At 51.2% G+C, this 23,297-nt stretch overlaps 8 protein-coding genes across 8 annotated transcripts; 6 read left to right on the forward strand and 2 right to left on the reverse strand.

Annotated features, from left to right (window-relative positions):
- Nucleotides 1-3,379: 3,379 nt before the first annotated feature.
- Nucleotides 3,380-4,421, forward strand: BP5553_00515 (uncharacterized protein; the record flags this gene model as incomplete). Its single annotated transcript, XM_032009138.1, has 3 exons — nucleotides 3,380-3,555; nucleotides 3,723-3,962; nucleotides 3,992-4,421. 3 exons carry the CDS (start codon nucleotides 3,380-3,382, stop codon nucleotides 4,419-4,421), a joined length of 846 nt encoding a protein of 281 aa, XP_031873192.1.
- Nucleotides 4,422-6,648: 2,227 nt separating this feature from the next.
- On the forward strand, nucleotides 6,649-8,964 carry BP5553_00516 (C2H2 and C2HC zinc finger; the record flags this gene model as incomplete). Its single annotated transcript, XM_032009139.1, has 1 exon — nucleotides 6,649-8,964. One exon carries the CDS (start codon nucleotides 6,649-6,651, stop codon nucleotides 8,962-8,964), a length of 2,316 nt encoding a protein of 771 aa, XP_031873193.1.
- A 727-nt stretch (nucleotides 8,965-9,691) lies between these two features.
- Nucleotides 9,692-10,564, forward strand: BP5553_00517 (putative NNT1 putative nicotinamide N-methyltransferase; the record flags this gene model as incomplete). Its single annotated transcript, XM_032009140.1, has 1 exon — nucleotides 9,692-10,564. The coding sequence occupies one exon, from the start codon at nucleotides 9,692-9,694 to the stop codon at nucleotides 10,562-10,564; it is 873 nt and encodes a 290-aa protein (XP_031873194.1).
- Nucleotides 10,565-10,849: 285 nt separating this feature from the next.
- Nucleotides 10,850-12,753, reverse strand: BP5553_00518 (uncharacterized protein; the record flags this gene model as incomplete). The annotated part of the gene is made up of 3 exons (XM_032009141.1): nucleotides 10,850-11,444; nucleotides 11,666-11,945; nucleotides 11,994-12,753. The coding sequence occupies 3 exons, from the start codon at nucleotides 12,751-12,753 to the stop codon at nucleotides 10,850-10,852; spliced, it is 1,635 nt and encodes a 544-aa protein (XP_031873195.1).
- A 318-nt stretch (nucleotides 12,754-13,071) lies between these two features.
- Nucleotides 13,072-15,201, forward strand: BP5553_00519 (uncharacterized protein; the record flags this gene model as incomplete). The annotated part of the gene is made up of 2 exons (XM_032009142.1): nucleotides 13,072-13,373; nucleotides 13,434-15,201. 2 exons carry the CDS (start codon nucleotides 13,072-13,074, stop codon nucleotides 15,199-15,201), a joined length of 2,070 nt encoding a protein of 689 aa, XP_031873196.1.
- A 724-nt stretch (nucleotides 15,202-15,925) lies between these two features.
- Nucleotides 15,926-17,660, forward strand: BP5553_00520 (Uncharacterized protein; the record flags this gene model as incomplete). The annotated part of the gene is made up of 8 exons (XM_032009143.1): nucleotides 15,926-16,012; nucleotides 16,069-16,140; nucleotides 16,201-16,262; nucleotides 16,322-16,503; nucleotides 16,560-16,872; nucleotides 16,902-17,027; nucleotides 17,092-17,161; nucleotides 17,235-17,660. The coding sequence occupies 8 exons, from the start codon at nucleotides 15,926-15,928 to the stop codon at nucleotides 17,658-17,660; spliced, it is 1,338 nt and encodes a 445-aa protein (XP_031873197.1).
- A 578-nt stretch (nucleotides 17,661-18,238) lies between these two features.
- BP5553_00521 (EF-hand protein) lies at nucleotides 18,239-19,236 on the reverse strand (the record flags this gene model as incomplete). Its single annotated transcript, XM_032009144.1, has 3 exons — nucleotides 18,239-18,651; nucleotides 18,707-19,175; nucleotides 19,234-19,236. The coding sequence occupies 3 exons, from the start codon at nucleotides 19,234-19,236 to the stop codon at nucleotides 18,239-18,241; spliced, it is 885 nt and encodes a 294-aa protein (XP_031873198.1).
- A 968-nt stretch (nucleotides 19,237-20,204) lies between these two features.
- BP5553_00522 (Uncharacterized protein) lies at nucleotides 20,205-22,892 on the forward strand (the record flags this gene model as incomplete). Its single annotated transcript, XM_032009145.1, has 3 exons — nucleotides 20,205-21,062; nucleotides 21,163-22,407; nucleotides 22,458-22,892. The coding sequence occupies 3 exons, from the start codon at nucleotides 20,205-20,207 to the stop codon at nucleotides 22,890-22,892; spliced, it is 2,538 nt and encodes an 845-aa protein (XP_031873199.1).
- Between the last annotated feature and the right edge of the window lie 405 nt (nucleotides 22,893-23,297).

A 23,297-nucleotide genomic window follows, 5' to 3' on the forward strand; every position in this document is an offset into this window, starting at 1 on the left:
TTAAAAACAAATATTGTTCGATTTTAAGAGACCCACCATGGAGTGACCTAAAGAATCGGACTTTGCTCTCGCATTGCGGATACGGGATGATCCTGATAAGTTGTTTGTTTAAAATCCGTTCTTTGTTAAATATTAGCGGCGAAAGCGACCGAGAAGATGCCTTCGGCATAGGGACAAGTTCTTCAGTTTCCCCTTACCCTGCTCGTCAGAATATTGCACACCTTCATCCATCACATTATTGTTGCACGAGACCGAGGGAAAGAGCCTCAAATGGTTGCGTCCAAAAATAACCCCCCTGAGGATTTCGAGATTGCGACACGAGGCAACAGGGCCATCCGTGAATTCCGCACCCAAGCATCCATCGCAAGGGTCAAGATCCGGTTTGATGGGACAGCAAACCCCTCACTGTTTGTGCTCTGTACGGGGTTAAACAAAGGATTGAGTTACGGAGTGTCCAAGGCTTAAGCACACTGCAGCTAGTGGTGTTCCTGCCATGAGGAGAATGCTGTAACAGAACGAAGTAACCCCCGTCACTATCATGCCACGCTTGTAAAGGGTGGGAGGCGGATTGGGGTAGGGGGACGGAAAGCGACCCCTTCGACTACTATGCCCAGATTAGTACTGGTCTGTATAGAATTTTGGCCCCCAAAGCTGCAGTGACTCCCGAGTTCCCTTATCATTCTATTCTGCCTGTGGACACCACATCGATCCTTATGGTTAAGGTTAGTGATCCCTCATCCCTCTGATCCTATTCTTATCCGGTCGATTCACTATCCACCGCTGTTGGTCTCATATCGAACAGTTCCTTCCTAAGTCAGGTCATGCAAGAGCCATTCCATGTTACAGTACAGGAAAATCCAATTATTGATACTTCACCGCAATAGAGTACTTCGTAGCTTCTAGCGTCCGGGAAGGATCACAGGAAGAGATACTGACTAGGTATTGAGTGTATTTTCGGACACGGGCGAATCTTTTTTGAAACTTAGTTTGGATGAATGGTGCGGAGTAATTCGTGGGCATCGTGAAAATAGTTGCTGGCCAGCCACAACCGAGAGCGCATCGCATCGTCGCATCACCGTCCTGTGTCAGGCTCTCAGATGCGAAGGAATCCCACCAGTCGATCAACCACGTCCCGCACAGACGAAGTACAGGAGTAGTATCATTGGAAAAATTCTTTTCAATTTTGCGGAACCGGCATGTATCAAAAGTCTTCCGCTCGAGGGAGGTTCGATAGCACGGGTTACTTACTGGCTAGGGCTGGCGCCGCCCGTGCGGGCGTGAGATTAATCTCCCATACGCCCCTCGTGTTTGGTACCGGCAGTCAATACCGCGTTTTTCGATGAGACATCAGTCCAATTATCAAAAATTCAGTGGCCAGGGTGGATAGAGACAGTACCAGCACCATGAGGATATCGAGATTGAAACGTTGCAGTTTCGCTGGCCGCTTATATCACTCGCGTTATTATTATCACTTCCAGGTAGCGGCCAGCAGGTATCACACGGGGTACCAATGGAAAACCGTTAGATATCTAGCACGACGGTGACGGTCATATTTATGTATCGTATCGGTGCCAGCGCGACTGATTGACTCGCGGAAAAATGACATGCAGACTGCAGTCATCATTGCCTTTAAAATTTTCAACGTCGAAGCCTCTGCCCTACGAGACGTAGCGCCTTGCAATTGGTGGGTGTACGATATTCATGGTTTCACCACAAGTGGCGGTGACCTGGATATCCTGCAAATTGTCGGTTGAGCACCCAGGCGGCGAGACCGAGGCTCTCGACACAGCCATTGGCTCGCGAAGTCCAGTTGGTGATTTCCACCCTAAGCCCTACCATCGCCAGGGCGCAGAGCCACGAGGCGTCCATGATCGTTGCCTTGAGGCTGTGCAAAGAGTGCTACGTGAACTTGTTCAATAATTGAGTTACTAATAGAGTCGTTGATATGATATCACTTCTGGAGTCATGCGACTGACTCTGGAGAGTACGATGGAGTTAAAAGTAAGTACCTACCCACCTAGGTAACTAGGTACCTAGCAGGCAGGCAGAACAAGGGTTCCCAAGTTAATTTGGGTTTCTTTTCTGGTCGCGACACTCTCCAGTACGAAAAGGGGCATCTCTACTCCGTATGGTGACAAGAGTCTGTTTGGTGGATTTTACGAGCAGTCATTTCGAAAGAGCCGCATGCCATGTGCTAGCCACTATCCGGCCCTCAACCATCCGCCAGTGCACCATGGACTCAAGGAGACCGACGATGAAGAGGCCGCGGCAAGTCGGCGCGGTGGGGCGAGAGCAAAGATCCAAAGCCACCCACCGATCGCAATCTCGCGGGGAGGCTTGAGGGCTTGAATCGGCAGGGCAGCAGGACAGTCCGAGAATAGCAGCCACTGCAACGGCTCCCTGCTTGAGGTACCACGTAGGCGACCGGCCATTAAGATTTAGTCGACAGGAGGCCTCCATCCAACCACTGTGTATAAGCTTCTGACGCCAAGCCCAGGCAGAGTAATATTGGGTCGAGCTCTGGTGTCCAATTGCGGATGCTCTCCTGACCATAAGGCTGAAGCGAAAGGATTTCATCTCCGATACCATGCATTGGCCAGAGCGATGCGTTTTCCGCGTGGCCGAGAGGGAGGCAGGATGAACAGAGCATACAAACAAAGCACATTGTTGCAACCCCCCCATTTACCCCGGCGGGTTGAAGTGGTGCCATGCTGCGAGGCATTCCATGCTGCCATGCTTCTCTGCTGCGATGCTGCCACATTGCCATGCCTTGGTGCAACCACTGCGAGAGCAGAAACAGCCTAGAGAGACTCCTGCATCATACAGCGCTTTGCAGGCGGCAACATAGATTGCTTCATCCAATGTTCCTCGGTTGTCGGACTTTGGCGGTTCAGGATGCGCCAGACGTGGGCCAAGGGCAGGAACTTGGAAGGCATCATGGAGTCTGCCTTGCCAAACAGAGCAACTCTGGATAGTGCGAACTACTACGTAGTGCTAGCCCGGCAGACGGAGCATGTTTTGGCCCGGATGGGTGGGTGCTGCCGTGCCCGTGGTGCCCTGGCCTCCCGTTCCTTTTTCGATAGGGGTCGAAACCGAAACATATGTGACGGGGGGCCATTGGGCAAGGGGGGACAGACCGCGTGCGAGTCGGTATGACGCGGGGATTGGCAAATGTGCTGGAGAGGAGAGGAGCGAGGATTGTTACCCTCGGTTTGGTGTGGGTGGGTTCTGGATAGAGCATAAGGGGAACATGGAGCATGGAGCATGGAGCAGAGGGCATAGAGGACCCCGTATTCCGTGCCAATCCGAAGATGCTTGCTGGGCACACGATATCTGGAGTGCCCCACCCCGAGATAGGGTGGGATAGGGTTGACGGTTGATGGAGAACCCATCTGGTGGTGGTGGTGGTGATGGTGATGGTGATGGTGATGGAGACGGTGACGTTGATGATGATGATGACCTCTGCTCAAGAGGCACAGCCTCGTTCCGCAGTCCTGCAGCGCGGAAATCCGACGAGACTGTTGGTCTTCCATTTGCCGACCACCACGGACCCGGGTATGGACTCTGTAGTAGATGCACCACCTAGACTAGTGCTGTGGGGGGAACTGAGCACGGCTATTTTGGGACTTCACGCCAGCGATTAGTGATTATTGAAGGAGTATTCCGGACGCGTACGAAATAATAATACTACGCGTTAGGGGAATAATAGTCCCATAGGGGAGGGGGAGGGAGAGCGGCGTAGGGGAGGCCTGGCGAAGATGGGCGCCGGGGGTGCTGGTCGCAGCCTGTGGCTCGCGCGTATTGGCTGCCGGGCAGTCTCGTACACCAGCCAATGATTCCGACAGGGGCCGCTCGCTGCTTAGCCACACCTCCCTCCCCCCCGGCGCGGTTCCTCGCCCACGATCCCCAGTGGCTCTGTTTCCTCTGCACGCTGGTGATGCTCCGTATTACTCCCAAGTAAAGTACGAAGTCAGTCCTTGAACATGTACAGTACCAAGCAAAGTGTGGAGAGCACGTCTCTGCACCGCGGATCCACCACCATCCGCCAGGCTCCCATACGAGATCGGCAGAGGGCGCCAGATCACCGACAATCAATGACGGATAGGGGCCGCATCAAGTCTTTGACTCAAGCCATCATCGTCGATGTGAACATGTGCTGTCCTCTGTACTGCACGTTGCCCGCCCTCAGCCATCATCCCCAGATTCCAGATACCAGAATTCTAGGCCCCCAAAGATACGCCAAAGATACGCGGCGACCCGACGCGCCAGGCCAGATCAGAAAACCCCGCGCTACTGGAGCAGCAGTGGAAAGGCACAGGAACTCTAATCCGTCCAAAGGGCGATGGGCGATGGGCGATGGACCAGACGAGACTGCGAAATGCATTCCCTCGATACTCCGGACTGGCGTACTGGTACCTTAATCGTCGCTTTGGTGCTAGTGCCCAACCTCGAGCCACCACGGATTGTCTCAGAAAGGCACACGGAAGCGAAAATAACAGGGCCCGCGAACTCTAAAGCTCCCCCGGCCAGCGAGTGGGATCGCCTGTTGGTCAATTACGGCAATGGGATCTGCAAATCCTCGCCAGATGAGGCTTTCACACGGGGCGAATCCGCCTTTCCTGGCGATGGCGCCTGCGCGACCTTTCGGAGGGCTTTCTGCCCTGTGTGACGGACAGGCACGATGTGCAATGTGCAATTTGGAGTATTACGAAGTACTTACGAAAGTACACTACGGAGGATGGAGGGAGTGCTACGTACTATAACCCACTTCGTGCTAGGACGAAGTTTATGTTGCATGTTACGAGACGTAATTCCACGAACCTGGAAATGCGGGAGGACAGAAGATATCAGACCACGTTGTTCCCGTGAGAGGCTATGAAGTACCCGGCCGGTTGTGGGGGGGGGGGAATGAAGGCAGCACCAACCGCCAGGACTTCGGCGATGTGGTTGGCACGAACTACGAGGCTCTGTTCCCTTTCCGATCTGGCTGGTGTTGACCCTCTCCTGGCCCTCTCCTATCCGCCAGCGATGTGCTGTACAGTGCTTTTGTCTCTGACCGACTCGACCGGGCATCGCGACATCAGACTGGCCCTCGCCATGCAGGCGGTCCCTGCCACAGATCCCTGGGAAAATTGCAGCCGGCGTGTCCCAACCAAGCAAGTCTGTGATGGGCATCCCAAGCGGGTAAGGCTGTGCTCCTTGGTGCCTGTCCGCCATGCACCGACACTCCAGTCCTGGACGAAGGGGTACGGTGAGCGATGCCGTAGGGGAGGGAGAGAGAGTCTACGGAGTGAGACCAGTGACGGAGAGAGCAGAAGTGGCGGTGGCAGCACCCAAATAATACTGGCATTCAGTAGTGGTAGCACAGGACTGGAACTGGAGCAATAATGATCACAGTATCACACATCGGGGCAGTGGAGACGCCATCAAGCCACAGCAACTCTCTCTCTGAGCTGGCGGATACCATTTTGGGCAGAGGGCCAAAGTATGATTATTGGTCACGAAAAGGAAGTCCAGAACGGACAGACCGGAGAGCACCGCAGCAGAAGCAACCAGCGGCGAGCAGAGCCACCACCCCCCCCAAGCCGGTTAGCCTTGGGTGCCCAAACTAGATGGGAGTTATGTGACGATAGAAGAGGGCATCAGGGAAAAGCACGCATACTGTACAACAGAGTATTCCAGACAGACTATCCTATCCCATTCGCAAAGGCTCTCGCTCCCTACACCGACCGCCACCACCTCCCTCACCCTCACCCTCGCAGCCTAGTTACCGTATTACTGCTCCCCTATTATTATTCCCTACTCCCTACTCCCTACAGCTTACTCCCTACTGCCCAGCTCCCCTACATCCATGCCTCCGCCTGTGCCTCTGCCCCTGTCCCCCACTACGCCATCCCCTGTGGCCATCCTCCCCCAGCACCCAGAACCCAGCACCAGCACCATGCCGGCCCTGCCCTGCTCTGCCCTGCCCTGCCCGGTGCACGAGCTGCGCATTTTCTTGGGTTCTTCCCTACGCTCTGGCTCCTTTTAACTCTCGCCAGCCTCCAGCCTCCAGCAGCTCGCGGGTCCAATATTATTTTATAATCCCAGCCAGTGCCCCCAAATCCAGATACCCTTCCCATCCTCGCTCGATCTTTACCCAGGCTTATTGAAGCCTTCCAGATCTGCACCTTGGCAACAACAAGGTATCGGCCACCCGTCCCTTAGTCTGACCGCATTGCACCTAATCTTACTCCGTCGACCCAACCCAACCTTAACTTTTTCCCGATCAACATCTCACCGTCCGTCTTATATATGCCCGCCCGCTCTGTGTTTTGATTTCCTGTCTCAGATCATAACGGTCAACCTTCAACAACACCTGAGCCAACCAAAGCACCAAGCTTCTAGCATCCGGTGTTTAGTACTAACAACGTCGACGACCCCAACCCTCCCTTGATATAAGTCGACCCAACCCACTATCACCAAGTCCCGGCAGGCGTCCCTCAGCACTCCTCTCCCGTCCTGGAGCTCCTTAAACTACAAAGGTACGCCAACCAAACACCAAGAGCAAATTTGATTTAGAATGCTGTCTAACACGTGCATCTAGTCGGCGATAGTGGCTTCTATCCAGACAACCACAAGCTATCACCGCCTTTTAAACCCGCAGACATGGTTTCACTCGCAAAACCCGCTTACAACATGATGAACCACATGGAAAACGAGGAGCCCGATTTCGCGTTATATCCCGACCCGCAAAACATGTTCTCCCCTCAATCCTTCCAATTCGGCGTCCAGAATTTCAACCTCGAGAACAATTCCTCATACCCATACCCACGGCCCCAGGAAGTGTTCTCAGGCAACGCGGACTTTAACGGCGCGATGTACACGACTGAGGCGCCCCAATATGGCCTCGAATCTCCCGAGCTCAGAGGAGCTCCATCCAACTATTCTACTGCCTCCGGGCCCTCGGCCACCTCCTCTGCAGCAGCCTCACCACACTCTATCCACGGGCATATCGCTCCCGGTCCAGAATGGGGTCCACTTGGTCTCGGATTCAGTCCATCGATCGTGGGATATGATGGTTATACTCATGGCAACGAGTACACCGTCGCTCATTCAGGTATGGAAGACTTCGATTCGAGCTTGAACCTCGTCAAACCAAACGGTTTCGTTGGTGAGTGTCAAGATATCTCTAGCTCTGTTTCCTGTCAGCCGGGTTCGGCCGCGTCAAATCCCATGCCTTCTTCCTCCATGTCTACTTCTGCTCCATCTCCAAGATCCGCGGATTCAACCGTCACTTTAAAACCAGAGGCTTCGCGCATCAGTGCCACAAGCAGCAGTTTCAATGATAATTGTTTTTCATCTCCTGTTTCTGTGGCCCCAACATCTTCTACTTTTCGGCGGCCTTCTCGGCCATTTGCTACCTCTCGTGTCTCCATTTCGAGTTCTGCTGGCCAGCCTCAAGATCCCCGATCACCTGCTGCTTCTACCATATCACCGACATCGCCTCAATTGTTCCCAACTGGCCATCAATCTCTTTTCTTTTCTCAATCTAGTGGAAATTTTGTACCTCCGCTTGAACCATCTTGTTCGTTTCCTCTGCCGATCTTGCCTGTTACGTCTTATCTTGCAAATTCGACTATGAAGAGCAACTGGCTAATGTTTCACTCCTCAGACCCATCCATCCTCCACCCGCAATACACCGCTCGTCCGACATCCGTGGCACAGTCTCATGACGCCTACCAACCACCAACCTATCCCGCCTCTCCTTCTCTATCGCATATGTCACGGAGTCCGAGACCCATCAAACAAGGCAGCCAATCTCCCTATTTGAACGCTCCTTACGGATATCCATATCCTCCACCCCGCCGGCCATCCTTGGTATCACACCCATCCTGCAGCAGCCCGGATAGCAGCGAGGAGTCGAAGGTCAAGGGTCGCTGCACGTACCCCGACTGTGGAAGAATATTCAAGGACCTCAAGGCTCACATGTTGACCCATCAAAATGAACGGCCCGAAAAGTGTCCGATCCAAACTTGCGATTACCATATCAAAGGTTTCGCGAGAAAATACGATAAGAACCGTCACACATTGACCCACTACAAAGGAACGATGGTGTGCGGTTTCTGCCCCGGGTCAGGCTCTGCTGCAGAGAAGTCTTTTAATCGCGCGGATGTGTTCAAACGACATCTTACTTCGGTCCACGCTGTTGAGCAGACACCTCCCAACAGTCGCAAGAAGACTTCAAGCAGCATCAACAACGGCAAGAAGCTCTCCGGATATGCGCCCGATGCTACCGGCAAGTGCTCCACTTGCTCAGCGACATTTGGCAACGCGCAAGATTTCTACGAGCATCTTGATGATTGTGTCCTCCGAATTGTGCAACAGGAAGAGCCATCGGAGGCCGTCAACGCCGCTCGGCTCGCCGAGGTTGAGCAAGACCCAGAGGTGCATGAAACACTCCGCAACAACCAACTGCCGGCGACCACCACCAATGTTTACTCGGCAGATGAGGAGGATGATGACGATTACGAGGATGAGAATGATGACGACTTTACTCTGCGATCGAAGGCTTCTCGCAAAGGACGGGTAAACCGAAATCCCGTCAACGGTGTGCAAAAGTCGCGGGGCCTCACACACTCTAAAGGAGGCGTGACCCTGAACACTAAAGGCCGGAAAAAGCGCAAGGACTACCCATCATCCTGGGGATGCCCATCTTCACAGATGAAGCTGAAGAAGCGCGTCCTGTGTGTTTTCGACGGCCCTCGTCGTCTCTGGAAAGATGACATGATGCTCGGCACGGACTACGAGGTCCGCATGAAGCTCAACAACGAGAAGGCCTACGTCACGGACCTGGATGTCCAAACCATGCGACGTGCGGAAGCCTTCCACAACTCCACGGAACAAGAGAAGGGTCCGTGGATCGCCGACGATCTCACTGGTATGGATCTGGAGAAGCTGATGGAGGTTAAGCAGGAGCTATAAGCCCAGCACACCCCACTCAACGTCGGCGCTTATGAGATATGTTTTATGAAGATACCTTTCTTGCTCGCATTTATTCTGGATATATGATTTTGGCAATCGTGTTTTATTTTTCTAGGCGCAGCGGATATTGGGCTAAGGAAAGATACCACCAAGATAAAAAAAGCATCTTTGGTTTCGCATTCAAATATGGGGCATGCATGCATCAGACGTATGGGGTCACATAGGGCGGAGGACGTTCCCGAGCGTTCTGCTTTTTATGTTTTTTGTTATATTTCCTCTCTCGTGTTCGATCTATCATGACGGCTTGATTGAGTTTTCGGCTGCTGGCCGGTCGTTCCGTATCAGAGACTTTAGCTCTGCATTGGGTGGGCACATCTGTATGTGGTATTAGTAAATATAATTATCAAAGAAATGAGATATGTCTCTTGAAAATCTTCAACGTCTTCACTCTGCCTCGGTGAAAGAAAATTGGCGTTAGCACCCGAGACCGGACTCAGGAACAGGGTCCTATTTATTTTGGCGGTGAATCGGTAAATCTCCGGCATCATTTAATCTCCAGTACAATACTGCCGTTCTCTGCCCCACTACGGAGGAGGCGCGTGTGACATTTCTGCAACAACAAGAAAAACATCGACATGGAATAGCGACACCAAAAAGCTTGACTCATCTTGGCATCGTCAACGCAACCAATATACATCAATCTTATCGATTAAATATCGCTCTCACGATGTTAACAGACAAAATCCACGTCCCGCAAACCGGCGACTCCCCAACACCGGAAGATATTCTCTCGTCCTCGCTCGGCGTAATCTTCCCAGACGACATAACAAATCAACACGGCGATCACCTCACCCCGATAAATTATGCGTCGCCAGCCTTCGGTCCGCTGACGCTCACGCTCGCTGATCCGCAGGGCGGCGAGCATCGGCGGCTTTTCAGCCACTTCTTATGGAACTCCTCGGTGCTGCTGGCGGAGTTGATGGAGGAAGGGAATGCAGACGAATGGGGGCTACGGGGTGAGGATGTTCTTGAGGTTGGAGCTGGAACGGGGTTATCTGGGATTATGGCCTGTCTGATGGGCGCGACTAGGTGCGTGGTGAGCGATTACCCTGCGCCGGAGGTGTTGGAGAACATTAGGGTGAATGTCAGGAGGAATATACTGGAGCGGGAAGCAAACAAGGACGTGGTCGTGGGGGATATCTGTGTGCAGGGCCATGAATGGGGCGTACTTGATGAGAGTGCTGGCGCGCTGGATGGGGGATTTGCGAAGAGGGAGAAGGGTACCTTTGGGAGGATACTGGTTGCGGATTGTTTGTGGATGCCGTGGCAGCATGAGAATTTGCGGAGGAGTATTGCGTGGTTTTTAAAGGGTGCGGAGGGGAGGGCGTGGGTGGTTGCGGGATTTCATACTGGGAGGGAGAAGATGAGGGGGTTTTTCGAGGAGGAGGCGTTGAGGAAGGACGGGTTGGAGACGGTGAGGATATGGGAGAGAAATGCGGAGGGGGAGGAGAGGGAATGGGTTCCTGATAGGGGGCATGAGGATGTGACGACTAGGAAAAGGTGGTTAGTTGTTGCGGTTTTGAAGAAGTGCAGCGGGTGAAATCAGTTAAAGTAATGAGATATGAGTACGAGAGGAACAGTAGAGGTTTATAGGACAGATGGATTGGAGCTCGGGATTGGTCGAGAAGTATTACTTCATCGCCAAAACTCTAAAGGGGGGGGATCTATTTTATCCTCTCGATCCCCTTTCATAAACTAACGTTAGTGAAAGGGATATAGCGAACAGCTGTAGAAATATGGCATAACCATAGCTAAAGCCACAGGAACCTGATAACAGTGGGACTTCTAGAGTAGAAGAGCAGCGCTTGTCAGGTTACCTCCGATGCTAAGATTCATCATCGTCGAGCTCCACGATAATCTTGACCTGTCCATCCATCCATTCCTGCCCCTTGACCAAATCGACGAGCTCTACCCAACTCTCTTCGTCTTCAACGTCAACTTGTCCATCAGGACCTAGAGCCTTGATAGTGTTCGGAATCAGCTTCCCATCATCTAACAGGTTGTAGATGTGTTGAACAAAACTGGGAAATCCTGGGCACGTGGCAGGAGTCAAAGTCACCTTCGGTTTGATTCGGCGGTTATCCTTTAGTATGTTGATTTGATACGTGATGGAGGCCTCTTTATCTGTTGAAGACGGCAAACCTTCAGGCTCTACACTATTTTGAGATGAAGCTTGGGCTTGCGTAGCATCCGTCGAGAATCGTGCGTCAGGATTGTAATGATATTGATTGAGCTTTGGATCGATATCGGAATACGGAGATGGGGAACAAGACCGAGTAGGCTGTCCATTTGATTGAGGGTTTTCGGATGGGATCTTTGCCGGAGATTTGCGCTTGGATTTCCGGGTTGAAATGGCGTACTGCCGTTGTCTCTCATTCGTCACCATACGGCGTAAAAGGGGTGTGACGAGCGAGATGATTCTAGTCATAGTCAGTACATGATACATCTAGAATTTCTTGCCCTGTAAAGACTAAGCGCCAATTCAGAACTTAAGATAGATCTCAGTTACTTGAGAAATATGGATTTCTTCCGAGTGGTTTGGCAGAGCCACAGGTGCCTAAGATGTAAATGGGAAAACCTGGGGAATATTCCGTAGCCACATAGCGACAATGCATCATCGGCAGTGAAAATAGTTACTTACTTATTCTTCATTTGAGGCCATTTTAACTTTCTCTCTTTTGCACCAACGGAATTCGGTCCGAAGCAGCGTTCGCCCCATCCTTCATCTTCCAGAAACGCTTCGACGCAGCCAAAAAGGTTTAGTTTAACCATATCCGTATCGCCTTTTGACTTGCTTCCAACGCATTCACTTCGTTCAGGGTACTTCTCGTCCAACATATATGCTTTGGCGGCGGCTTGCAAGTGAAGGAACTGCTCGGGGCCTATATGGAGGGAAGTAAATAGTTTCGACATTGGCGGGCCTATAAAATAGTTAGCTACGAAAGATGCCACAGTGATAGGGAACTTACGCGTATATTTCTTAGAAGCTGCAGATGGCCGTCGGAATAGCGCAGCTGCAGAATGAACCCCCAACGCCCTGGCATCTGCCGTAGCAGATGCTGGACGTTCATATCTGGGCGCCGTTGACTCATCTTCATCTTCATCATCATCCTCGTCGCCAATATCGTCAGGGCCCCATATATCGCGCTCGTTTTCCAATTCCCGCTCGGTAGCCTCACGTTCTAGAGTTTTTTGCCGCTTAGTGGGTAGGAGAAAACCAAGCGTTCGAGAAGGCTGAGCTTCAGCCCGCTTACGCTTCCCGGTGGTCTGCGTAGGCGGAGGAAATGTTCGTTTAAAGAAGGTAGAGGCATCGTCCTTCGGTGATTTTGGCCTTTGGTTACTGTCTTGCCGCGCTGCCTCCTGGCCTCCAGCAGTTGCAGCAGCTTGTAAAAGACTCGCAAAGTGATCGTTCGAAACGGGTGGGGTCAAATGGTCAACATTCGACGATCCTTGATCAAAATTTGCAAGGCTCTCAAGTAACGCGATTGAGTCTTCCATGTTTTCAAAGCCGTTCGAGTGGCCTGCAGTGGCGTAAGCATTGAGAGATGCCATATACTCAACCAAGCTAGAAGAAGCTTCACCATTTGCGTGTTCAGGTCCAGGTCCATTGGACCCAGCATCGCCGTAGCCATGGAAGGCAAGATCTCGTAGGAGCTCTGCTTGATCTGATGGAAAATCAGAGGGGTGAGGAGTGGAGGAAGAGGAGGAATCGTAGCTGAGGTTAGCCATGATGCTGCTTTCGGACTTAGGTTCGCGCGGTGAAAGTGAGTGCAAACCTCGCAAACATCTTTTTCTTGACCGCCCTGTGAGGCATGGGTGCCTTGTAAGGCGTTGCAGCTCACCGGCGGCGGGCAGGTAGGTGCGCATATCGACCGGGGTGGGGTGAGGTTATCACAACATCCGTCATCCGGCAAGCACTGCGTAAGCTCGAGGTACAGAACGATCCGCAAACAAACTACAACTACCCGGACAGCAACATTATTATATCCTTCGATTACACATTCGACCTTCCGGTGCTATGGGATATTCGAAATACTTACATTCGTTATGAGCGGGTCACCATCGTCCGTCGGCTCAGAGGCTTTCTCTGTCGTCGCATTGCTGGTGATATCTCTAGTGGTCCTCCTGATCCTCCGCTATTATCTTCCATTGCGCACGACACCAGCATACCTTACGGTGCCGATCTTCTTTGCCCTCGGCATACCAGCGAGTATTATACTCCTTGTGCCTATAGATCTTGCGTCTAGTTCTAGGGATCCCGATACTGGGAGCAGGGGCATATGGTTACCTGATCGGGTTCTGCTGGTATCATGGCGCATAAGCTATTGGCTTACGTTCGGGCTAACTTGGTACAATTCCCTTCGGCACCTTCAATGGTGTAATGAAATAGAATGCTAACTTATGTGCAGGTTTATCCTTCCCATACTCGAAGAATATGCCGATGCCGGATACCGAGATCCTAGGGGCCGGCTCCTCTATTCCCTCCGCGCCAATGCCCAGTATCAGGCCCTCATATTCGGGGCCGGCTTTCTCGGGATGATATACTTCTTTATATCTTATGGTGCATCGCCTACTTCCCTGAAAGGCTTGGTCATGGCTCTAGCGTATTGTTGGGGATTGGTGTTAGCCATATACTTGATGGGCCATGGCCTTGTCGCGATACCTCGAAGCTTGTTCCGGAATGCGAGTATCAGTGGAAGATTAAAACGAATTCAAGCCAAGGCAGCAAAAGTTCACGAGAAGATGGAAGATGCAATTCAAGCCCCGGAAGACTTGGAGGCGCAAGTTGCAGAACTGTCGCATAGAAAGACTGGGTCTGCAAATGACTTTAGGGATTGGATTGAGGAGCTCGCTGAGGATTCCCACCTTCCAGAGTCGCGGCCCCGTACTTTGACTCGGCGACTGTCTGCTCCAGTGATCAACGTGCCAAACGTTGTCACGGAAAGATATTTGGCGGATCTCAGCCGACAACTTGACCGAGCTCGGCATAGCCGGGCACGATATCTTGATGAATGGGACCGTATATTACAGGCCTCCACGGACACCCAGGCTATCTTGGACTCCGCTGCTTCGAAACGCATCGAAATTGGTGAGGTATCACCGCACTCTTCGGTCTTCGACCGGTTCACCATCTTGACGCCATATACTCGTTACCTCTACAAATACTACCTTGTGCCTTATATGCAGATATTCTTCGGAGTCTTTTTCTCATTGGCCTCTTTCTGCATTATCTGGTCCGAGGTCATCAAATCTATCAACCCTTTTTTCTCCATAATCGCGGTCACGGTAGCCCACCACCAAGAAAGCGAGCGGGGCCAGATTGGTTTTGCCGGCCAAGTTATTACTTCATGTTGGATACTGTACATGTGTGCCGCGGCCCTCACGTCCCTTACTGAAGTCAAGGTGTGGCGAGGTCGTGCACTTGTAAGGCGCAATACACACGGTGAGAGCGCAATGTGGTATGCCATGCAAGTTGCGAAGCTCTCTGTGCCTTTGTCTTTCAACTTTATGACATTCCTTTTGCCTGAGATCTACACCAAGACGGTTTTCTTCGAATTTCTTGGGAAGTATATCACACTAACCCGTATCGGGACATGGTTCGATTGGCTGTTTCCAACCTTTATATTGATCCCGGTATGTGCCACACTTTTCAATCTCTATGGGAAAGTGAAGAATTGTGTTGGGTTCGGAGGTGTAATAGATGACGAGGATGAGGAGAATGAAAGCGGCTATGGGACTGGTTCCTGGCGTGAAGGCAGAGATTTGATAGAACGAGAGCTACAGGGTCATTCTTCACTGGGCCGTCTTGGACACGGCGCTGCAGACCGACGTTCGCACGTTCCGAATAATCCGAATAATAGGACTGCGCCTACTGTCTCTGTTCCACCAGCCGAGAGACAGCGTGCGTTGGGTCAGCCATCGGCATCAAGGCCAGGACGCGATTCCCAACGTCCACCCGCGGAGCCCGAAGACGAGAACTTCTTTGAAGCCTTCGGTCACCGGGTAAGGAATACCTTTGAAACTGTACAGACGCCGAATTGGCTTCAGAACGTTGGAGATGGATTCAAGCGGCCCAAATGGATGGGCGGCGATGGTGACGGTGCATCCGAACCCAGGCAGAGCGAGAGTAACATTACGCGTTGGTTTGGAAGACAGGAAGGACGAGTTAGGTTATAAGGGGGAGTATTTCTTTTAACAGCACAGCGGAAGGAGTTTATCGTCATAACTTTGGTTGTACCGAGTATATAAGGGTGGGATAGTTTGGATAGTTCAAATGAAAGAAGCGTTAATTTTGACTGCAAATTGGAGATTACACGGCCAACCCGTCTTTATGCAGAAACTACCCCGGCTCGTAACTCGACTAGTTATCCCCAACCAAATGCCAACATCGCCAAAACGATATCAATTGATTCAATGCTGAAGGCCGCAACCCGCGTGTGGACCAGTTCCTGACACTCCGGATATTCAAATGTCTCAATTCCTTACGGAACAATTGTTTTTTGCAGATCATATCTTACCCCGTACATGCTACCAATAACAAACCCTGTCAACATGCAAGCCGCGCAGCTTTAGCACACCAGGAAAACGCATATTTGGGGTGGCTGGTGATGGCGATAGCGATCGAGATTCCAGACCGAGTTGCGGACGTATTCGAGTAGTACCTACTGTACGTAGTACGTCCGGATAGCTCTCTAGTGCTCACTTCGCAACAAGGTTGCATATGCGAGGCGGCGCCGACATAAAAGTTGCGGCTCCTTCTTCCTTTCCCCTCACTATTGGGTTATTTTTGCGCCATGAGCGTGCCATATCAATTTGTGTAGCTTTTGCGATCATTTTCTAGGTTGGTTCAATTGCATTACAGCAGCATCCGTTAAGTTGAGAGGTCTGTCGGTGGGGAGCCATGGACGATTATCTGTTTACGGCAAATGTCGATCGCTGTAAAAATGTGCAGGAGGCGACGACGTATCTTGAGATCTTCTCATATTCGGTGAGTAGGGTTATGGGGATTGTTATGGTGGAAAGCAGGCTAATTGAATCGTTTAGGATTCGCAATATAATTCTGTTGAGGAGCATCCATTGACAGCGGACGAGTTCGATAATTATCTGCATCGAAGGGTAACTATTGTCTCACAATGGATATACCTTTGTCTAGAGATGCTAATGCAGTTCTCATAGGGAGCTTTCGCCCCTCCAACGCTACCGCAAGGAGTCACCCAAATAGCGGGCTTACGATTGATGTTCGTAAGACGAAATTTTGAGGTTTGAGGAAGTAGCTGACTGGCTCATTCTCTTCCAGCCTCCAGAAAAATGCAAAGAATCCGGACACGTTTGCCCCACATGTTATCAGTCTCAAAGCCAATGAATATAAATCTATGGTTGAGGCTCTAGATCTTCCGTATCGAGCTATTGAAAGCACAAGCGCCGTAGGGCCATTCTTCTGGGCTGCCTGGGACCAAGATGAACAAAACCCCCACCTACGTATATCCATACCCCAACCCTTTTAACTTACCGTAATCGTTCTAACACCGCCACAGAAATCATCTTCCGCAAAAGCGATGTTCGGAAAAAAGGGCTCACTCGAGGCTGGGAGCTGCTGCTCTCGCACGATATCAATAACGCCATCACAACCGGCTTCTGCAAAGGAACTGCTAGTTCCGATATCGTAGAATGCATCAAGCACTTAAAGGCCTGCGGGCTACAGATTGGCCACCCAATGCTTCTCCCTACCATTATCTTCAGCCACGACGTTTCCTTCAAGACGGACATCAAGCAGCGAGATGCACGTGACTGGCTTCGACGACTCGAGCACGCCGTGAGTATGCGCAGTGAGATAGAGGAGAAAGAAGGGTATGTAGACGATGGTGTCGTGGATCTAGATGCCGTGAATCGAGATTTAGTAGAGTGCCATTCGCAGGTTTTATGGAAGAGGCCGATAGCGTACCTGCAGATCCTGGAGGGGATCGAAAAAGCGATGGAGCGGTTTTGGGAGAAGCTACCGGAGGGTAGGATGGAGGGAGATATGCGAAAGTTACAAGCTAGCATGCTTGCCCGGCTGGACTTCTACAGAGTGAAGTTACAAGGCCTTGACAGTTATGCCTTCACAACGCTGCAGCGCCTAGACATTCAAAGGAGTGCTGTAAGGCTACCCACATCCCTCCCTCCTTTTATGATGGTTCTACTCAACAAATAAATGCTAATGCAAATTCTAGCTATACAACATCATCGCCCAAAAAGAATCCAAACTCAACTTCAAGATGGCCGGCGAACAGCGCAAACTTGCTCACGCCAGCAAACGCGATTCAGCGGCAATGAAAACTATCTCCCTCCTCGGCGCCATCTTCCTCCCTGGCGCCTACCTCGCCTCCGTCTTCAGCATGACATTCTTCAATTTCCAGAGCGACGCGGATCCTGTCCTCAGCGGGCAGTTCTGGATTTACTGGGCCTTCACCATTCCTATTACTATTATGATTGTCGCTGGCTGGTTCTTTTGGGAGCGGAGGACCGAGTTGAAGTATGAGCGCCAGGATCGAGATTTGGAGAGGGGGAGTGAGGCAATGGAGAAGGTTATTATGGCGGCGATGAGGAGGAGGACGATGAGTAAGGCGAGCACGTGGGATACGAAGAAGAGTGAGTGAGTAGCTAGGTTGTGAAGGTTGAAGGTTGAGCTTGGGGAAGATTGGTCTGTTTTGTTTTATTTTCGTTTCTTATTTCTGGCTTAAGACTTATGAGGCGATGACTTCACGATAAGATGATACGGTCTGATGATGATTATGGATTCATGACAGAATAACTTAAAGACTTTTGGTATATAAAAATTAAAATTCAATGGGAAGGGTTTGGACATAGGAGTGGTCCCTGTACATTTCCAAAAACACTGAAGACAATTAACTCCCGAGTGACTGATATAGATGTTGAGTGCCACTATAAAAAGTGATTCTAAGTATGGCATTCCATCTGAGTTATTCTGGAGACCCTGCAACTTTCTAGCGCAAGCTCGACGACCAGCGTGTATGATGAGTCGGATCAATATTTGAACAACTAATGATGAATTCATCCTAAAACCTGCAACGCCGGCCCATACATACCTATTTCATCAACCCAGTCCCATCCTTTCTCCCTGGTCATCAATATTCGTTCCCCCTTCCATATATAATTACACCAATAACCACAAACCCTTATTACAGAGTATTCAGTCTTCCCCTATTCCAAACCTCTATTCCTCCCTCTCAACATCTCCTTTCCCATCTACGCTTGAGCCCCCGGTAACACCCGAAACAAACTCATGGTACTTAAATACCTCTCCTCTCTTACCCATTCCACCACCAGAGTGCTTTCCAAACGCTCGTCTCCCGGTAAAACCACTCATAACCCTATCGATTTCCCTTTCTGTAAGCGGTTGCTCGCCTGGCTCTGGCGCAGTATGTAAGAGCGCATCTCGAAGCTCAGCAAGATCAATCTGTCCACTATCATCTTCATCGAATGCCGAAAATGCGGAGAGGAGCTCTGGTGATGGGGAAAGCGAAGCTAGCAGACCGGCAAGGGAATTTAGGAAAGTCGGGAGGGTAATAGTCTGGGGCGTGGATGGAGGAAAGAAGGCTGTGATATCTGAGGAGTTCGCCGGCAGACCTATTTCAAATAGTCAGAACACTGTAAATATCAACTCTGACGAGGGGAATCTTACCCAATTGCGTTAGCATATCCGCAACATCCTCCCGCCCAACCTGACCATCGCTATCCCGGTCCAAGATCTGAAAACCTTCTCTCAGTTCCCGCACCTGCGCTGGTTGCAGCTTTGAAAGGGCACTACTATCTGCGGTGTTCCTGCTCGTGAGCATTCCTCCAAAACCGGGACTACTTGCGCCTCTTATGGGTGTCGGTGACGGCTCTCTTTCTCTCCTCTGTGGCGATGCGAGACCTCGGGGCGTCCAGGTATCTGCATCTGTGGTGCTAGTTGGCGTGGATATTTGTGCTAGTTTGGAGGGTGTGGTGGTTGACGTTGTCGCTGTGGCTGTGGCCATTTTTGTGGGCGATGGATTTGGTGTTGACTGTCGGAGGGGAGAAGGAGAAGCAGGGCTCCCAGCCCGGCGAAACGGAGACGCTCGTGGGGAGCCATAAGAAAGTGGAGAAGGTTTGTAAGTGGTTGCTGCCGACTTATATGTTGTTAGCGTTAGAAGCCTGTCCGGCGGAGGAGTCGCGATGGAGACATACCATGGTTGTTTTGTGGCCTGGCTGTTTTGGAGGGTCTGGGATTGTGTTTGTGACCGCCGTACAAGAACCTTTGCAGGGATATCAAGCTCGAGCAAGAGCGTAGCTGCTCAGCGATCCTGCCAGCGTAAATTTGTTACGGTTATCGTCGTAGTTGTGGTTGTGGTTGTGGTTGTGTGCTGCTGGTGACGCTGTAGATGTCGATTAAGTAAATAGACCCTGCTGTACGGCGGTAGAACGCAATGTAAACAAATGGCAGAGTAACCGAGCGAACAGGGGGTCAGGGGCAGAATGAGCAAGCGAGGCAAGGCTGAAACCAAGTCACGTGCACAAGCCACGATATGTCAACCACGTGCCGCGGCCATTGACTCGCCAATAGAAAGCGCCATTGGCGTTACGCCGAGAAACCCCTGAATCTAGTGCAGCCAGCGCCAAAAAAACCCCCAAATTCCACAGAGTTATTAGGGTTATATCACTTGGGTTAAGGGCGCCAGGTACGCGGTACGAAGAGCCTAGAGGACGCGCCCCGTCCGCTGATACACTCCAGTCTCTCCAGTCTACTCCAGTGTCCAGTGTCCAGTGTCCAGCCTCCTGCCTACGGGCCAAGTCCCCTTTTTAGGTAGCCATATCATCCACATACATATATACATACCGGTGCACCATGCTCTTCCCCCTCTCCCATCCTCGCGCGTACCGTATCACACACATACCGCTATCCCTTTGCAAACCCCTTGTGCCTCTGCTTCCGCTACTGCTTCGCCATCAATCCAGATAGATTGACCTTCCTCACCGCGGCGAATTAATCTAGGCTCATTGCTCCTCTGATGCACGGATCGTCTATCAATGCTTGTCAGCGAACCCTGCCCTGCGCTGGTGGAGCACGTTCCGACGCCTGAGAACCCAGACAGCAAAGTCCGTCCGCCGGATACGATAGGATACGGTTCGATAGGATAGGATAGGAGAGGATCGCTGGGATGGCTTCCTCGATTCCCTATGCACCGATCTACCACAAGACCAAAGCAACCAAACAAGCATTGAAAACACAGGCGATGCAGCGCCCGACTACTAGAGGGACCACGGGCACCACCGACACAACCGCAACCTCAAGTTCCAATGGCAGTGCCGCTGCTCTCAATCGCCGAACATCTCTCTCCTCATTCCCATCCTCCAGATCGCTCTCGACCATGTCGCCCCATTCCAGAAGACCCTCGAGATCCCCTAATCCCCAACCCCACGCGATCGACACCAATCGCACCTCCGATCCGAACTCCAATTCCAAGACGCCTTCGAGCGCTCCATCGTCCCAGCATTCCTCACTCTCTGCTCCGCGAAAATACAACCCAGATGCCCACTCGCGGAGGAAATTGCGGTCACAGTACCCGCGCGGCGACACGGAAAACCATGTCGAGTACATACTGGTAGCCTCGTTCGATATTGACAAAGGCCCGGTTATGGAACATCAATTCCCTGTTGCAATCACGGGAGACGAGCATATGCTTGCAGAGTTGATGTTGCCAGACCAAGCACATGTGCGGAACCAAGATTGGACCATATTTTTTCTACATAAGGATACTAGCCAGGAAGAGGAGGAAGCAGAGGAGAAGGAGGAACGGCGGCGTAGACGCCAGAGACGGAAAGACCGTGCTGCAGGCCGGCTGGGTCCTGGGGATGCGGACTCCGCGCAAGATGCGGAAGATGCTGAGCTGGATGGAGATACTACAGCGGAGGATTCGGACGAAAGCGAGCCCGAGGGAGGGGAAGGCCCTCCGTTGATTTATGTGCTGAATCTTGTGAACACGAAGCAAGACAAGACCGCCAAACGAGGAGCGGTGGTGAAGGCCATGGCAATATGCACGCGGCATCCTTTTTTACATATATATAAAGTCCGTCCCATCTTCAATATATCTCTGCCACATGCTAACATAGACCCAGCCCTTATTATTATTAGCTCTCGAGGAATACTTCAAGTCCCCTGTACCGGAAACACTCTCGTCGCTCTACGATGCCGTGAATACCATGGATCTCTCGCTAATGCCCAGATTAAGTCTCCTCGAACGATATCTTCTCCAAACTAGCGAAAACAAAGACCTCTTCGTCGAGAAGTTCGAGCAAATGATCCAAATGCGGATGGCCGAAGATAGGGGTGAAGCCCCTGCAGATATCATAGGGTTGGCCGAGAGCCCACAGAGGCGTCCAGATCTCACGCGAAATGGAACCAAGGCACACATCATGGCCCATTCGCAGTATTCCGTCCCTCGTGATACCCACGAGTTTGAGACCAGGGTCATGTATAACGGGATTCCTATACCTATCAAAGTACCCGTTGCGATAAGTCCTGAAACCGTGGGCGACTTCTCGCTCATCAAACTTATCCAAACATTCTCCGAACCACATGCGAAGTCCCCTCAACCATTTACTCTTCACTCGCATCTCACTACGAGTGGGCCGAATACGCACCCTATTATCGTCTTGGCCAACGCCCTACTGACACAAAAACGTATTATATTTCTTGGTCATAACCGTCCTTCGGGTGAGGTTGCGGAAGCTGTTCTTGCCGCCTGTGCATTGGCGTCAGGAGGCATTCTACGAGGCTTTACTCGACACGCATTCCCGTATACCGACCTGAGTAAAATTGATGATCTTTTGAAGGTCCCGGGGTTTATTGCTGGTGTCACAAACCCGACATTCGAGAATCATCCCGAGTGGTGGGATGTCCTTTGTGATTTGCCTTCTGGTCGGATGAAAATTAGCACTCGGATCGAGCCAGCTCCACTTACGGAAGGTCTTGCAAATTTCATGCAGCAGAATCCGGCGTATGCCAATGCGGCCAACGCAGCACTCTCAAATATTCCAGTTTCAGGCGATCCAACAGGAGAGCAAGCCTTCATGAGTGACGTGCTTCGCAGCGTTGCCGCACGCCACGGAGAAGCCGTTATTAGATCCAAGTGGAGGGAGTGGATAATTAAATTCACGAGGATTTCGGCTGCATTTGAGGAAAGCGTGTACGGAGCAAGTGCCCTGTATATTGGAGTGGACGAGGTGGACTCTAGTAATGGAAGTATTAGTGGACATGGATATGTCTGGGGCGATGACATGTCGCGCTTAAAAGAAATGGCAGCGGGCGTGAGTCGGATCGAGGGCTGGAGAAGTACAAGAAGCTATTTCAGCTACAAACAGGTATGTTGCTGCTCATAAAGTGTGGATTAATTATCGCTGACGATGAGTAGGATCTTGCCCAGCTTTACACCTTCCGACCTTTGAAGAGTTTAGACCTGCATCATTTACATGACCGCCTCCGAATGACTAAATTGACTCCAGCTGCAAGTCGAGAGATCTATGTTGCTCTCTCAAAGTATGCACACTCCTACGACGAAATATGTCAACTCCTCACTGTCGCGCCGGAATCACACGCCGGCCTCTTCTATATAGCTCTGGGTCTCTTCCACAAAGACAAGGATACCCGGATAAAAGTTGTTGATCTCCTGGAACGGATCAGTGAACATGAAGCTGGACGACATTGGTGGAAATCCCTCAGCCGATTTGAGAAATTGGCCTACTTCAGAATTAAAAGGGAGGCAGAAGCCGAGATGAGGAGCAAGATGGGGGAGAAGAATGGCATGGATGATGTGCCCGGGATGATGGTTGACAGGAGAATCAGCTAAATCTTGCTTTGGCCATCGATTTTCAGAGAAAGATACCGATGAGAAAACAGCTACGGACCGAAGGAGCTTGAGGGAACCCGAGAGGGTCAAACTACAAGACGATATTATGAGCACATGATGGATAAGCATTCCGACGTTGCTGCGCAACAAAGCCATGAGTCGAAATGGAATGCATATATACCCGCTAACGAGCATTACTATGCTTGGCCGAGGTTCTATAGTCACGAGAAATGAGATAGGCATTATGATTTATGTGTGCCAGGGGATGCCCTATGACATGATTAAATAAACATCATCATCTGATTCTAACTATAATTTTCCTTTTGTGTTCCTCTCGCTTCTATCCTAATTAGCGAAGCCCTTCTTTTGCGTTGCTCTGTAATGGCGAGCAAAACCAGGATAGAG

This window comes from Venustampulla echinocandica (assembly GCF_003357145.1).
Source record: "Venustampulla echinocandica strain BP 5553 chromosome Unknown scaffold_0, whole genome shotgun sequence".
Taxonomy (NCBI): Eukaryota; Fungi; Ascomycota; class Leotiomycetes; order Helotiales; family Pleuroascaceae; genus Venustampulla; species Venustampulla echinocandica.